Source organism: Pyrus communis, chromosome 2, assembly GCF_963583255.1.
Source record: "Pyrus communis chromosome 2, drPyrComm1.1, whole genome shotgun sequence".
Taxonomy (NCBI): Eukaryota; Viridiplantae; Streptophyta; class Magnoliopsida; order Rosales; family Rosaceae; genus Pyrus; species Pyrus communis.
The window spans coordinates 29298342-29315795 of NC_084804.1; the positions used below are offsets into that span (position 1 = coordinate 29298342).

Sequence of the window (17454 nt, forward strand, 5' to 3'; positions counted from 1 at the left end):
TTCGTAAAAGGTCAACAAAAAGTCAATGGTCAACCCAAAAAAGTCAACTAAGATGCCGAGCCGGTCAACTACATTAAAACTTCAGAATTTCACAAAATGGATGTCAAAAACAGACTTGGGACGTTGAAATTAGCCTAGAAAGGTTTCCGAGAAAATTTTGAAAAAGTCAAAACAAGGAATATTTCAAGAATATTCGAGAGAATATTCCAGATTCATTTTGGAATTGGGCTGGGTTAGATCCCGGATTCGGATACGGATCTGGGTTTTGGATCCTTTTTTTTTTTGCATTGGTTCGGGTTGACCTATTTAGACACACGGGTCGCACAACACCGACCGGACCTAGAAAGGAGAAAGTCGAAACTGGGCAACAAATCCCAGAGCTCCATTCAAGCTCGAATACAACCAAATTCAGCAATTTATATATGAATTTGAAGCTCAGAGAGGAGAACTAGGCAAATCCCAGAGCTCCGATCAAGCTTGAAATACAACCAAATTCAGCAATTTATACATGGATTTTAAGCTCATAGATGAGAAGAATTTTATACCAAAAATCAAGTCAAGCCGTGGTTGAGATTAGCTAGAAAAAGCTTGCAAAGCTCGGATGGTTCGTCGGAAAACTGGGAATATTTCCCTGACATATTTATGCATCAAAACGTTGCAAAACCACACGTATAATGACTCAATCATCATTAAAATGAGACGAGGAAGGAAAATTGAGTGGTCCCAACCCTTACCTTGGTCGGATTCGTTATGTCCTCACTAGAATCCTCTCGGATTCAAATGGAGTTCGGCTTCCTAGCCATGAGCAGAGAGTGAGAAATATAGACAAACAAGAGGGAAATAGATGATCCATGTGTTGGTTTGGCGAAGCTCGCCAGAGGAGATGGTGTGTGGTGGCAGTGGTGTTGTCGTTGATGTTGCATATAAGAGACTCAGGAAAGGTGAGGGAGAAGAGAGAGAGTGAGCTGAGAGAGATGAGAGAGACAAAGAGGGTTCGAGAGTCTAGAGAGATGGGAAGGAAGACACGTGGCATGAGAAAAGTGGAGAGTTTGGTGTAGGTGTGGGCCCCACAGGCCAAAAAATTATAAAATATTCAAAATATCCAATCAAAAAACATTAAAATAATAATATAATAATTTCGAAAAATAAATAAAATATAAAATAGTAATTTTTACAAAAGTATTTTTTAGATTCGTAGTTCCGTAAAATCTTCGTCGTAACTCCGAATTTGATTCTGCTTACGCCTACGCATTCGTACTGTCGAATACTTTGAGAATATTGTAAAATAATATCTCATACCCGTCGTGAAATAACAGTCAACAAAAGTCAACAATCTCGCTTCAAAGGTCATTTTCGTAATTTCACACTTTCAAAATTAATAAGGTTTTAAAATTAGGAACGGTTTATTACATCCAGACTAACTTAGCGGAACACAACAAGGGATGAGATTTTGAACCACTCACGGAATCCAACTAGGAAGCAATCACGCATCATGGACTTTCCAAGCACGACCACTCCATAAATGCTAGATAGAAAGGGTCATCCATCGCGGATTTACCAAGCATGTCACCCCTAAAAAATGTATGGTCCCTTATCGCAAATTAACCTAGCAAGACCCTATCCGATAATACTAGGTAGTGATCACCCATCGCAGATATACCAAGCATGATCACTCCTGAAATATGTATGTGTTGGAAATGTTGGCTGGATGTGTTTTATTGTTTGCAAGTTTTGGGAAATGTTTTAATTTTAGGGGAGGTCTTGCCGAATTTTCAGTAAAATATTAAGTTGGTTTTGACCTTAAATTTTTTTTTTTTGTTTTGTAGTTTAGAAAAATACTAAAGGCTATTTAGATTACTGAAAACTGCCAAGGTGACAAAAACCACGAACGACAATATCAAGAAAAGATTACATGGGATCCTCGACCTCATGCAACCGCTATGAACAAGCAGCATAGCACGTTGACCTTCAACGTTGGGCCGTTGTTCAAAGCCATTGCCCTATGCAGTAGGAGTCCTAGAGAGCCGTGCTGAAGGAGACCAAGAAGGACATGATGCATGAGTTGTTGTTTAGTATTGTCAACCTCTATTACTACTTTTTAATATTATATACAAATACTAAAAATAGGGGTGTGCTATCCACACACCCCTTTTTAGCTCTCACACACCCCTTATTAATTTTTGTCCTTTGATCATCTTCAATTCATCCGATCCGATGATAGAAAATTAGAAGGGTGTGTGGATATCACACCCCTAAAAATATTTACTATTTAAATATTTTTAAAATTCACAGCATCACTATGATCTTGAGAACCTCAATGCTAACCAAAAAACCTACATACATGAGATCTTCTCAAGTTGGTACACTTAGCGGAAGAGCAACCTCCACACCATTATCAGTTATATGATGATCTGGAGACCACTCTTGCAGTTGGCTACCCTAAGGAGTTGGTGGATCGCCCGAAAGATAGGGTGTGGCTGTGTTCACATTTTCAAGACACTAAATATTCGTAAATATAATATATATTAATAATATTTTAGCAATATGCTATTAATATTTTATGAAATTTTAATATTATTTCAATATTTTTTTTATTAATATATTGTTGGAAATGCGTCTTAAACACAATCATATGACGATACTTTATGAAAATTTCACATATTAAACTAAACTTATTTAATATAATGACAAAGATTATTTATTTAAAGCCGTTTGATATAAATGTTATATGCTTGAACAATAAGTCCAAGGAATATTTAATTAAAAGAATGTGATATAAAGAAATTAGATTCCTGAGACCATTCTCTTTCGTACACATATCCTAAATGTTCCTGATCATAGGATTGCTAATTGGGTATTGACAGTCCGTTAAGATCAATACGTGCTATGTCTTCACTTTAGGAGAGTGACTGGTCTCGAGTCATTGGTGTGACTGACACCAAGACAAGTATGTAGGTGCTCAATAGAGAATGAGTCTACTGAACGTGATCAACAAGGAGTTCTCATACTTATGTCACATGAGAACTCATGGTTAGGATAATGCAAAGTAGTCATTTGACTCGAGGCATCATAGTTGTCTTGTGGTTAGGTCCTTGATCTTTAAATGTATCAAAGGAACTCCATCAGAAGGTGTCCACGGCATAGTTGGGGTTAAGCTACTTAACCGTGGAGGCAGGTGAATGCGCAACAAGAGATCTCTAACCTTCAAATCGTTAAGGGAGAATACTCTCTAATATGATTAAGAATCTATGGCCAGAGTATGATTGAGATTCAAGAAGTCATTTCAAATCACATTCAAGGTAATCATACAGACAAGCGAATCACATTGGATAGTAAACATAAATAAACTATCAAACCAAACAATGTGATCAAAAGTATTGTATTAGAGAAATATTGTATTGCATTTGTAATCCCAAACTAAATAGGTTCTTCAACCTCTTATGATTAGCTTAAGTAGTCATGACATACTACTAGGTGTCGCTCATGGTTTATGGAAACTCTAAACGTGATTAATCATTAAAGGGAGAACTAAAGGTTAGTTTCAATTCACAATCAATTTCAAGAGTTCTAATCGCCCACTGCCTCGCTAAAAAGAACATAATGGATCCCACACCATATAAGGTAATGGTTGAAGGATTTAAAAGAGATGAGTAAGGACAATTAAATATTATAATTGTTTATGGCAAATATTAATTAATCAAATGAATAGGCATTGAATTGTCAAGCCCATTAACTTAAGTTGTATGACAACTTAACAACCAAAAATTCAAGAAGCCCAATACAACCTGTAAGGCTTGGGAAAACCGACCATAGAGAGAGGAAAGACCTTTTGGTCCAATATGCACACAAGAGTTGAAAGCATAGAAATGGTATCTTTACTCCATCCTTATTAGGTGATTCTAAGGATGAAAAGATAGAACAACACTCTCTCTTTTCTCTCTAGACAGTCGGCCCTCCCTAGGAGAAATAGCTAGCAATCTTCTTCTCTTATGGTCACTCACCTTCTCCTTCATTCATCCTTGATGTCGAATATCAGAGGTCCCCTACCTTGGGAAATTTTGGAGAACCAATTCTTCCATCCAAATCCATGGAGCCAAGGAGACAAGAAGCAAATTTCCTCCATTCATATCCATGGAGCCAAGAAGCAAGGAGACAAAGGAAAGAAGGCCCTCACATGGGTGACTAACCTTTGCTAAGCAAAGAGGTGCTTCAAAGGTATAAAGAAATCCCAACTCTCTTTTAGATTTTGAGTTGAGTCTTGGTTCACATCTACTAGGCTTTGAAAGTCTTGGTTCAAGGTTTTTTTTAGTGCATATGCTTCTGCTACCGCCATTTAATTGTTAAGTGTTATATATGTTGCTCAAATGAACTTAGTTTTCAAAATATTTTCCTTCATATACGCACTAATACGTTTATTTTGAGTTTAACAAAAAAGAGCGAAGGCAAACAAGATAAATAGGTCGAAAAAGAAACTTCTCCACTGCTACGATTTGAGGCGCTTCTCCTATAGGTTGGAGGAGCGATGTCAGGTAAAAGTACATTAATTTTAAATTGTAATACATTTTAATTTCTATTAGAATTAATAACATATTTGTTAATATTTTTTTTTCAGGCAGGTTCTAAGTTCCCGGAGATCAACATGTTTAAGGAAGTTAATGTTCCACCTAGCGATGAGATCATTGAGCAGCTCCAAATGAACTTAGTTATGTATTTTTTAAATTTATAAATAGTATTAATATTAATTAAATATTAATATGTTTGTTTTTATTATTACACGCTATTATAGTGGAGAAGAGTCATGCGGTTCTCCAAGAGGTGGCATCACAGCTTCCCTAGGAAACCCCAATCGAGGACACACTCCGACCGAGGATGCAGCTCTTTAGATCCTAATTGACACTCTGGATCAAACACTCGGTCGTAGGCTGGTTAGGTTGTCTTAGTAACAAATGGTGCCTCCACAGGTTGACATATGATCCAACCTAGTAGTAATCCGCCATGGATGAGGAATGTGCGCTATCGTGACATTGCTACTTCCTATTCCAGACAGAGCATAGGATAGGTCGCCATGTTGACACAGGAAGTTGCAGATTTGAAGCAGCAACTTGTAGCCCAGAATGCCCAATTGGTGGCCTAGGACATTAAGATGAACCAAATCTTACACGCCTTTCAGTTGTCCGACATTCATTCCCCAGCCACCAACTGCTCCTCATACACCTTTGACCTCTCAAATACTCAACCCTACATAACCGGCCAATGCAATAGACCTTGATGATTTTATTTTTTTTGTGTTTCTTTTAAATTCAGATATTATAAATTTTCTCCGGCTTGTACGTACATTTTCATATATATATATTATTAAAAATTAATTTTTATTTGTTTATCAATCATTGTTTTTTATTTAATTATAATAATTTAAATAAATTATGTAATTAAAAATAAATTGTTAAAATACATAAATAAATAAAAAATATTTGCGCGCCGAAATAACTTCGTCACACAAAATTAAAAGTAAGGAAGATCTTCATCACGCAAGACCATGAATGACAAATAGCTTATAATTTAATAATACTCAAATTACTATAAAATGAAATATGATAGGCGAAACTTCCTTGCATCAATGTTTGCACAACAAAAGCTCTGGTCGTGCAAAGTCCCATGTAACAATTTGTTCTTGTCGTAATTTCATCAAGGCGATGACATGTTGTCATGGTTTTAACCCTTGCGCCATGAATGCCTTTGTACCTTCAAATTTAGTGCAATGAAGTGTTTTTTTGTCTCAAAAATGTTCTTGCTCGACGCATTTGTGAATCTCCATCGCACAAACTCTATCTTCACAAGTTTTGTGCGACTTATTTCGTCGCCCAGTTTGTATAATTTGTGGGTGGACTAGAATCAATGAATCACTAGGTATCAGGGATTCATGAAGCCCTTAAAAATTTTATATTTGTATGTGACATCTTTGACACAAAAATTTAGTATTGAATTGAAATTTTAGATTTGGATTTAAAAATTAGAAAAGATCCATTGCAAAGAGTTGCAGGAATCGGAATCAGGCATTCTCATTGAACTATTTGCTAACAGTCAAGAATCGGAATGAAAATAAAGGTGATTCACGTTACAACTGTTCATTACTGTCAAGGGTCGGAAGCAAAACCAATTTGATTACAAAAAGGCCCTTGGACAAATTTTCTTTTCTGTTCAACTACTTCCTCAATTTTTTAAAAGATGAAAATTGTGGCATCTATTTATAATTAAGTAATGTTACACTTACCACATATTTATATCATCTCTATAATAGAGGTAGGATCCACCAACACATGTGGACTCTATCTCTATTAAAAATATGATACAAATATATGGTAAGAGTAACATTTTTCTTTATAATTTCATATGAAAACAATTGGGTTTATATATCCAAGGTTTGTACAAGTTAGCTCCGATATGATTGTTGGCCTCAGTTTACCAACTTATGTTTACTTAGGCAAACAATATCATATGCTGTTCAGTTTACATATGTTGCCCTGTCCCTTAATTTTTCTCGTTAGCTTCATCCTATGCCAAAAGTTCCTTAATTAAACCGTTGCTGCTACTAAAGGTCGGCATCGGCCGAGTCGTTTCGGGTTGAGCTCTAGGACCGTTGGTCAGTCCAATAACATGCATAACGAAGGTATTAAAAGACGTTAGGCGTTAGTCGGACGGCAGATTTGGGTTTAGCGCCTAGACGGATAAGTGGGGCCTAGGCGGGGGTTTAAGCCAACTAGGTTGATTTAAGTACATTTATTATATGTTGTGAAAATAAGTGTCTATGTATACTTCAAAACACATAATTGTATATAAAAATTACAAAATAAAATGACATATAGATCATAAAGTACTAGAACATATTGAAAACATGGGGAACAAACATATAATTGTCGATGCAACTTTCCGCCATTTTCAGTCTTGACAAAAATGCATCTGCAAAACAATAACACTTTTGATCAAGGACCTATGCCTCACGCGCCCACGAGGTGAGGGGGGGGGGGGTTAGGTCAATGGATCTTCAATGCCTAAGTTAGTTTATCTGAAAAGAGTAAGTGTTTAGGGCTTTTAGGGGTAACAAAAGCTTACCGAAGTTTGGTATAGATGGAGGTAAATATAGGGTAGTGGCCCCATGATGTTAGAGTTTTATCCTACACATGACGGCATCCTATTGCCCAATGTTTATGTAGAGAATATTCTCAAGATATTAAAATAGGAAATAATATCTTAAGATAATGGTATAAATATCTCTAATTGATTTAAATGGAGATTATTTACTTGAATGAAGTCAATTTTCAATTGGATATGTATTAATTATGGGATTTGGGTAATTAATCATTATCTTAATGCTTTGACATTTCCTTGCCATGGGCAAGTGAGTTGTGGACAGTCGTATTCAGCTGTATAGACCTTTAGGGGTGCTGAGTTGCTCGTGAGAGTATTTGAGAAGTCTGCCCATTTAATTAGGGCAATCTTGTATTTCTTGAGTAAAAGTTCACATGTCACCTCCAGAAATTTTGAGATTATTTTAGACTCGACAATAATGAGATTTTATCTAACTATTCAATGAGTCTCTTACATTTTATTGAAAAAAAATACAAAACGAAAGTAATCGATTTTATGTCTAAGTTAGAGTCCCGACCGAAGCGGATTTAAACGGGCTAGACGAATGCATAAACGGATCTAGATATACTTTCTTAATTTTTTAAATGTTTAAGAACGAATCGGAGCGGTCGCTTAGGCGTTAGACGATAATTCTTAGAACAATGCCCGTAATCCACCCAAACAAATGAACAAACCGATCCATTATCTGACAGGTCGGTTTTAATGATTAAGAAGCCTGATACATTTCTCTCATTTTTGCTTAGTAACTTCATTGTTCGCAAAAAACTCATCACCCATAAATATGCACAAAAAAAGAGGTAAAATCACGTTTCAATAATTAGAGATCAATTTGAAAAACATATTGACTTCTGATGATGCATGATGCAGATCCAGAAAAGTGGGATCTGAAGGTGAAGAACGGGATTCCGCTCAAATAGGGGCGAATAAAATGATCCAGAAAAGTAAATCTTTCCTATAAAAAATTTAAAAAAATAATAAAAAATAAATCTTGAAGCGGTGGAGGCTGGAGCAAGCAATCAATGGAAGGGATTTGGTGAAGAAATAAAAATAAATAAATCTTGAAGCGGTGGACGCTGGACAGGCAATTATTTGAGGATTTGGTGAAACAAATAAATATTGAGCGGGGGGAGGCTGGAGCAAGCAATTAATAGAAAGAATTTGGTTAAACTTAACAATTTTTTGCACGACTTATTAACTTGACATGAAACACTATGAAAAATAATGAATTTCGAGTCAACATGTTAACTAATCACATCGTTATCGATTCACCTGTTAAGAACTCGTTACAAATTTATTTGCGGGTAAACCAAAAAAAGAAGCTTACTAGAATAGCCATAGAACTTAGTCTCACATAAGGTAGATCAAATCCTTACTGTTGGTCAACAATGGTGAACGTTCAACACCGGTTAACAACGGTAAACAACGATTGACGGTCATGAATGGTCAACTTTGATCGCTCATTATAAATTTTTAAATAATTTGATTTTTCTTACAAAATACCAAAACACATTAAAAAAAATCATAATAATAAATTTACAAAAAGGAAAAATGGGAAATAATATGCAAATGCTCTTGATCGCCTCCTCTACTTTTTGACAGTGAGTACATTGTCATTTTAAGACCCTTTGAACCCTCATGAACATTGTTTTTAGGGGAGTTCAAAAATTCAAATGACAATATAACCATTGTTCAAGCATAGATGATGAAATTACGAGTGTTTATATATATTTTTTTCACACTTGTACATTATTTGTTTTTTTTTTTTTTTTTTTGTGAACAAACGGTATTTTCTATACTAAAGGGGAGGAGGTGGTATTAGTCTCACAATGGGCTAGCAATAATATAATTCTAATTCGCATTTGGCGAGAATTGAATCTAAGACCTCTCACTTACAAGTGAAGAGGAATACTACTAGACCGTAATACTAAGTGACATTTTTTTTTAGTCCTCTTAATAACATTTTTCACAAGGCTTTTGAGGATTTTAGAAGTCTAAATGAGGATGTTAATGTAACCTTCATCAAAGCATAGAAGATGTGATAATCAACGTCTACATTTTTTTTTCTTCATATTTTCACACTTATAAATTAATTATTATGAATCTTTTAGTATGCTTTAGTATTTTGTAGTAAAAATCAAAACCGCACTGAACCAAATCATGCCCACCCCTAATTGTAATGTTTAAAACCACAAATCAACTATTTCTTCAGCGGGCACAAAACAATTTGTTTTTATTAACCGACCCAACCCAATATATAGTCAGGTTGGGCAATTGACCCATTAAAATGTCCACCTGTATTCACAACTGGCTATTGTGGTCTAAAACATGTTGCTAGTATCGGCTCCATGGTGCTTTTAAAATAATTGAAATCGTTTTTGATGAAAATATTTTTGAAATAAATTCTTAGTAGAAATCCAAGTAGATTATGAAAAATCACTTTAAATGCTTTGTATAAGAAGCACATATCTAGTGTTTCTTCCAAAAAATACTTAAAATACTTTTGAAATTCAAAATCAATTTCATCAAAAGTAATTTCAGCCATTTTCAGAACACTTCAAAACGAATCCATACCTCTTGAGCTAGATGTACAATATCCTAAAGAGTACAATTTATGGCCAAACAATACTTTTCTTTATTTTTGCCACTTATTATTACATTTCAGTGACATTTATTTCCTTACGTGTGTGTGAGTGTATATATATTTTTTATTTATTTATTAAAATACACTTATCTTCTGTTTTTTTTTTTTTTTTTTGGGAATATAAACTACAAATCGACGGACCATGGGCCATTGCAATAGATAAAATATTTAATTGATTTAAACCTCAGCTTATTTAAATTTTCTGTTAACGATATAAAAGGGGGTCACTTGGCTTGGCTCTCGTTCATACTTATTAGCTCAAATTCCTGCTAACAGCCCTTTTATGGATGCGTTGCGTTCTTCTTTTCTGTGCACAATTTCTAATCTCAATCCAAACACAAGAAAATCACAACCTCCGAAGAGCACTAGTTCTCCATGCATACTACTATTAGCTATAGCAAGAAAAGCTAATGATAGTGATGATGATATTGCTCCAAGTACGAAGCGATGTGCAATGATCTTGCGATCTCTGGATGACTTCATAAAAAACTACATAGAGCCACCACTACTCCGACCTTCATTGGACCCGAGGCTCGTGCTCTCCGACAACTATGCTCCTATAACCGAAGAGCTTCCCCCAACCGAGTGCGAGCTGATACAAGGCTCCCTACCACCGTGCCTTGACGGTGCCTACATTCGCAATGGCCCAAACCCACAATTCCTTCCCCAAGGGCGGCCTTATCACCTCTTCGATGGCGATGGCATGCTTCACTCCATCAGGATCTCCCAAGGCCGAGCAATGCTTTGTAGCCGCTACGTCAAGACCTATAAATACACTGTGGAGCGCGAAGCCGGATATCCTCTCTTTCCCAGCATTTTCTCTAGCTTTAACGGCCTCCTTGCCTCCACAATGCACGTGGCTCTTCTTGCTGCTCGAATCATTGCTGGTCATCTCAATCTTGCTAACGGCTTTGGTGTGGCCAACACCAGTTTAATTCTCTTTGGCAACCGTCTCTACGCGCTTTGCGAGTCTGACCTCCCTTATGCTGTGCGGTTGACATCCAACGGAGATATTCAGACTATGGGGCGGCACCATTTTGATCAGAAGCTCTCCGAGGGCATGACAGCTCATCCGAAGATAGACCCCGAAACAGGCGAGACCTTTGCTTTCCGTTACAGACCAGTGCCTCCATTCCTCACCTATTTTCGCTTCAATGCAGACGGGACAAAGCAACCCGACGTGCCCATATTCTCTATGCGTCGTCCATCTATCATCCACGACTTTGCAATCACCAAGAAGTATGCCGTATTTGTTGACATACAAGTAACACTGGACCCCATCAAAATGATCACTACCGGTGGATCTCCAGTCGTTTTCGATCCGTCCAAAGTGACTAGGATCGGAGTACTTCCACGGTACGCAGTTGACGAGTCCGAGATGAGGTGGTTTAATGTTCCGGGATTGAACATTTTACACACCATTAACGCATGGGACGATGATCAAGAAGACGATCTCGATACGGATACTATCGTGTTGGTTGCACCAAATGTATTGTCTCCACAATACATTTTCGAGAGATGGGATCTCTTCCGCTCGTCTGTCGAGAAAATGAGGATCAATCTTAAGACGGGGATCGTAACGAGGCAACCAATCTCCGTAAGGAATATAGAATTCGGAATGATCAATCGTGCTTATGTGGGGAAGAAGAACAAGTTTGTGTATGGATCTGTCCCTGGAGAAACAATGCTCGCTGATGATCATTCAATACCAAAGTGTGCAGGGGTGGTGAAGCTGGATCTAGATGTATCGTCCGATGGGGGTGAGCGCACGGTGGCATGCAGGATGTACGGACCAAATTGCTACGGCGGTGAGCCTTTCTTTGTTGCTAGAGAGCCGGAGAATCCAAACGCGGAGGAGGATGATGGATACGTGGTGTCATTTGTGCACGATGAGAAGACAGGAGAATCAAGGTTCTTAGTGATGGATGCTAAGTCGCAACAGCTTGATATTGTGGCGGCTCTCAAGCTGCCCCGCCGGGTCCCGTACGGTTTCCATGGTCTCTTCGTGAAGGAAAGTGACCTACAAAAGTTGTATTAAATTTACTGAAAATATGACTTTAGCCCCTGGAACTCAATTTTCTCCACATAAAAGCTGACGTAAATTTTTTGCTCAAATAAAACCCATTGACTAGACTCCACATAAGCAAATTCATTAATTATGTTTGACTTTACCCATTTAAAATTTTTTGGATGCCCAAAACACCCTTATTGAATGTTTAATGTACACAATTAATTACATGCAAATTGTAAGAGAGAATTAATGATTTTACAAAAATAATATTTTGCATATAAATGTAGGGATTTGTTGGTTAGTTTGGCTCTCGAATTCCAATTTACCATTACAACGTGTCCATATTATATATAGGTAAATTATTGTACTTTAAAATATATAAAAAAAATTGTTGTTTAAGTAAAAATATATAAATTAAAGGAGATAAAAATTGCAGGTAAAGTAATTTTAGGACAAAGAAAAAGATAAGAACCAACTATAGGTAAATTATTTACATATATAGTCTAGATATTTGATTCACATAAAAAATGTAGGTAAATCACGTGTACATAATTTACCTACTATTATATTAATTTACCTACTTGCATAATTTAGGAAAAATGCCAACAAAACATGAGAATATTATTTGCATATATCATAGGTAAATTGCCAAAAGAAATATGAGAATATTTTGTTTATATACTGTAGGTAAATGACAGACTATAGGGCGATATTATTTATACAGGTAAAGTAGGGACGTTTAACTATTATATATAAGGAGAATAATTACACCGAATAATAATGTAGTCATTATTTAAAGTAATGCACTAGATTGTTGTAGAAATTAAAAATAAATAAATAGAAAAAACGTCAAGATGATTAATTAGATTTTAAGGCCCTTGATTGAAGCTAATTTTCAAGTGTGGGTTGTGGCAAAAATTGTAAATAATTTGTATTAGTAGGTTACTTATATTCTTATGTGGCAGTTTATTTGACTTTTGGATTTTTGTTGGATTTTTAATTATACGTGGGTTTATGTTTAGAAATTGTGATTTTTCAAGACCAATATCTAATGAACCCTTTTTTTAACACTACGTTTCATCTTATACACGTTGCTCTTTATTTTAGTTTATTTATTTATTTATTATTTGTTTAGTCTAAAGATCATAAACAATAAAGTGTGACATGAAAGAACATAAATGTACGGAAATTATTCGTTTACATATAAAATGTATAATTAGTTGGAAAAATCATTACTTAATGTTAGGTTGTACTAATTAGTTGACACCGTGTAACAATCTGTGTACTAGATTCATTCTTTGCAGTTTTATTTCGTTGGTGTTTCGAGATGTTGAAATTTCATTCAACGGTCAAAAATTATTAATGAGAATGTGACTTTAGCCCCTGAAACTTAATTTTCTCTACCTAAAACCCGACAAAAGTTTTTTTTCTTGAATAAACTTGTTGACTAGATTCCACATCAGCAAATTCATTAATTATGTTTGACTTCACACATTAAAAAAAAATTTGGATGCCTAAAATACCCCTATTTGAATTTTTTTTTTTTTTTTTTTTTGTAAACCCTATTTGAATGTTTGATGTACATAATTAATGTCATACACATGGATGGTAAGGGAGAATTAATGATTTTACAAAAAAAAAAACAATATTATAAATTCATTGCCTAACAATAATAACATACAACATGTCTAATATATGCTATTACACATGCTTAATTAATTCAATAAAATTATATTTTACATATTAATGTAGGTAAATTATCTCTCTCTCTCACTCACTCACACACACACACACACACACACACACACACACACACACATATATATATATATAAATGCATGATATATGTAAAATTCATGCAAAATAATTTACCAACCAGAAAAAAAAAAACATTTGATTCAAATAGTGCACCTACTATTAAAAATTTTAAATGTTAGATTGCTTAAAAAAAGAAAAATAATATACCCAGTATATGTAAAATACATGAAAAATAATTTACCTACATAATAACAAACCCATATATGCAAAATACATAAAAACTAATTTACCTTATAAATTCATTGTTTTATTTTTAAAAGAAACAATGTTTCTACTAGTTTTTTTTTTTTTTTTTCCAAAAATAAAGTACCTATTATTTAGCTTTTTTTTTATTTTTTATTATATATATATGAAAATAATGTAACTATTGTTTAGTTTTTACAAGAAACAATGTATCTACAAGTTTATTTTTACCTTTTATTTTATTTTAATATTCGCAAGTTAATGTATCTACTTTTTCAATAGAATGTGTACTGAACTAATTAGATTTGGATTAGGCGATTTCACATAAAAGAAGAAAAGAACATCTTTTTTTTTTTTTTTTAAATTAAAAGCAAAAAAAACTTAAACTAATTGAATGTTGTTGACAAACAGAAGACAATAAATTAAAAGTCTGCAAAAAAACCGTAATAGCCATATTAATGTTGGTGGCATGGTGTTGTAAATAAATTTAAATGTATGGACATCTTTTATTTTACATGACATCAAATTCAAAATTTGGGTTTTATTTAGATGTTTTAATATAGGTGGGTTTATGTTTAGAGTTCAACCATTGTAAAGGGCTAAATCTAAAGTACCCTTAAATTTAATTGCTGAATAGGATCTCGCTAACAAAATAATATATGAGAGTTTACACTTTTAATATTATCAGAATTTTTTGTGATAAAACTCAACACCTATTAACAGATTTTTAAGTTAGTATAATATCGAAGATGTTAGACGAATCATGTTGGTCATATAAAGTTTATCAAATATTACTATCTCAGCTTATCCACAAGTGTATACCTTCTATGACTGAGGTTTGGCTTCCATCAACTCTAGAAATGCACTTAATTATTGTTGTAGCAGATCGAATCCGAAATAAACCTGTTGATGCCAAATGTTGGACGAAGTTACCGGATACCGTATATCATACAAAAGTACAAAAACAAAATGATGTATTGTGGTATAAGAAGAAAGGCTTTTTTTTATTAGAACTCCACATAATATTAAATACATTGCACATTAAAATTTAATATTTAATTACTCATATATCTTAATATGCAATGACAATTTTGCCCTCCTAAAGATTAAAAAAAAAATCTATGTACACCCAAAATGATTTTTAACATGTATATTCCAAGATTATTTATTTTATTCGACTCTTAAAACCACGTCCACTCTCCATTATCGAATAAAACCTAATAAAAACTACAAACAAGTTAATTAAAAAGAATTACAAAACTAATTAAAAAAAAACCCCGACCGCCCCCACCATCTTTCCCGACCATGCATCTTTAAAACCCACTTGATATCTGTGTTGTGCGAAAGCAAACCAACGGGTCCCACACACATGGGTCGGTATTGCCGATTCCCCTTACTTTAGCCACCAAGGAGCAATGGGTATGGGGTTTTACCAAATGGCCTCGGCCATATGTGTGTGTGGTACCATTGCTTATGAACTACTACATAGCTCTCCTTTTAATTGATGTGGAACAAAGTGTGGCTCTAACCTAAGCCACCGAATTCTAACAATCTCCATCTTGGCGTGATTCTAGCCATCGACAAATTGACGTTTCACGATCCAAATGTAAATGGAGCACCACCTTCACCAAATGCAACCAAATTCCAAATGAGCTCTTCAAATTCAACGATCGTGAGAGTCACCAATCCTAAGCGTTGTTTGGCCTTTGATACCAATTGTTGTGCTAGGATAACACCAAACCAATTGGAAACCAACTCAAGCTAACCCACAGGAGATATAACAAATGAAATGCAAGAACAAAATAGAAAAACACCAAGATTTAACGAGATTCCTTAACAGTCAGTGTAACTGGAGTACGTCATCGAAGCAATAGGAGCTCACCAATAATCCACTATCAACCAAATGGGACTGTTTTCAAAGTGTAGGCTTTCTCACAGCCCCAAAATCCTAATACACCCAATAGCTCTCATTCACCAAAGAAACAAATAGAGAAAGAAATATAGTGAATAAGTTCCTCTCCTATATAAAGCTCAAAGATATTACAACAACTACTAATTTGATGGACGGTTGCTAACCAAAAAGGGTAGCATCTTTCTTCTCTTCTTCAACAATGAGGTTGTCGGCTCCTTTTGTCTTTCTTATGTCTACTATAAACAAAAGGCAGCAACTACTGCCAATATTAACCCTAGCCATACATGTGGTTTTCACATGGGCCAAATAAAAAGGCCCCTTCAATGGGATGATGGGCTTCACTTGAGGTCCACTAAAATTTGGCCACACATACAACAATTTCTACCTTGGCCAAACTAATATAATTAGAAATCACTCAAAAATCACTTTCAAATACTAGCAGGAAAAGAACTCATGCTGAACCAAATGCTCCAAAACTCCTACTGCTCAACATCTTCTTTACATAGGCAAAATGTGAGCCAAGTTCAAGCAATGAACAAACTTGGCTACACCAACCACCTTAGTTAACATATTAGCAGGGTTGTCTTTAGTTGGAACCTTCTGGAGAATGATCTCCCATTCAACAACTTCACGCACAAAGTGATAACGCACATTTATGTGCTTAGTCCTCACATGATGAACCAGATACTTAGCTAAATAAATGCCACTTTGACTATCAAAATGCACATATACCTACTTCTGATCAACCCCAAATCTCTATTAACTCTGTGCATCCAAATGGCCTCCTTTGTAGCTTCAACAACTGCCACGTATTCAGCCTTTGTAGTAGACAAGGCAGCAGACCATTGCAAAATGGACCTCCAACAAATTGGCCCCTTAGCCATAGCAAACACAGCCTGTAGTAGACTTCCTTTTATCCAAATCACCTGTATAATCTAAATCAACATAACCAACTGCAAAGTTGTCAAATTCATCCTCTTAAAGCATAAACCAACATCTTTAGTACCATGAAGATACCTAATACCCACTTAGTTCCGTGCCAATGCTTTTTACCAGGATTGTGCATATATCAACTCACCATACCAATTGCATGAGGAATATCCGGTCTAGAGCATACCATTGCGTACATCAAACTACCAACCAAATTAGCATATGTATATTTTGCATTTGAAACTTCTCTTTATCGGTTTTAGGACATTTTAGAGAACTCAATTTAAAATGAGGAGCCAAAGGGGTACTAACCGGTTTGGTTGAATCATGAACTCCAAATTTTCAAATCAACTTTTCAAGGTATTGATTTTGATTTAAGCACACCAAACATTTTTGTCTATCTCTAGTGATCTCGATGCCAAAGATCTTCGCTTCACCAAGATCCTTTATCTCAAATCATTCTTCATTTGCTTCTTCAACATCTCAATCTCTTCGACATTCTTTGAGGCAATCAACATATATCACCAAATAAACAAAAGATCCATCTTGCAACTTCCTAATGTACACACAATGGTCATATTGACCTCTAGAATAATTTTGGCCTTTCATAAATTTATCAAACCTCAAATACTATTGTCTTGGAGATTGCTTCAAGCCATAAAGTGATTTCTTCAACTTGCAAAACAAATGCTCATTCCCTTTTACTTTATACCCATCCGGTTGACACATATAAATCTTTTCATTCACATCCCCATGTAGGAAAGATATCCTCACATCAAGTTGCACAAGCTCAAGATCATATTATGAAACAAA

At 35.1% G+C, this 17454-nt stretch overlaps 1 protein-coding gene across 1 annotated transcript; it reads left to right on the forward strand.

The window, feature by feature from the left end:
* The first annotated feature begins 10070 nt into the window (after window positions 1-10070).
* On the forward strand, window positions 10071-11825 carry LOC137725014 (probable carotenoid cleavage dioxygenase 4, chloroplastic). Its single transcript, XM_068463629.1, has one exon. The coding sequence runs from the start codon at window positions 10071-10073 to the stop codon at window positions 11823-11825; it is 1755 nt and encodes a 584-aa protein (XP_068319730.1).
* The last annotated feature ends 5629 nt before the right edge of the window (window positions 11826-17454 follow it).

Excerpts from the sequence above, each read along its gene's own strand:
- LOC137725014 (XM_068463629.1), top strand. The coding sequence starts at position 10,071 with ATGGATGCGTTGCGTTCTTCTTTTCTGTGCACAATTTCTAATCTCAAT.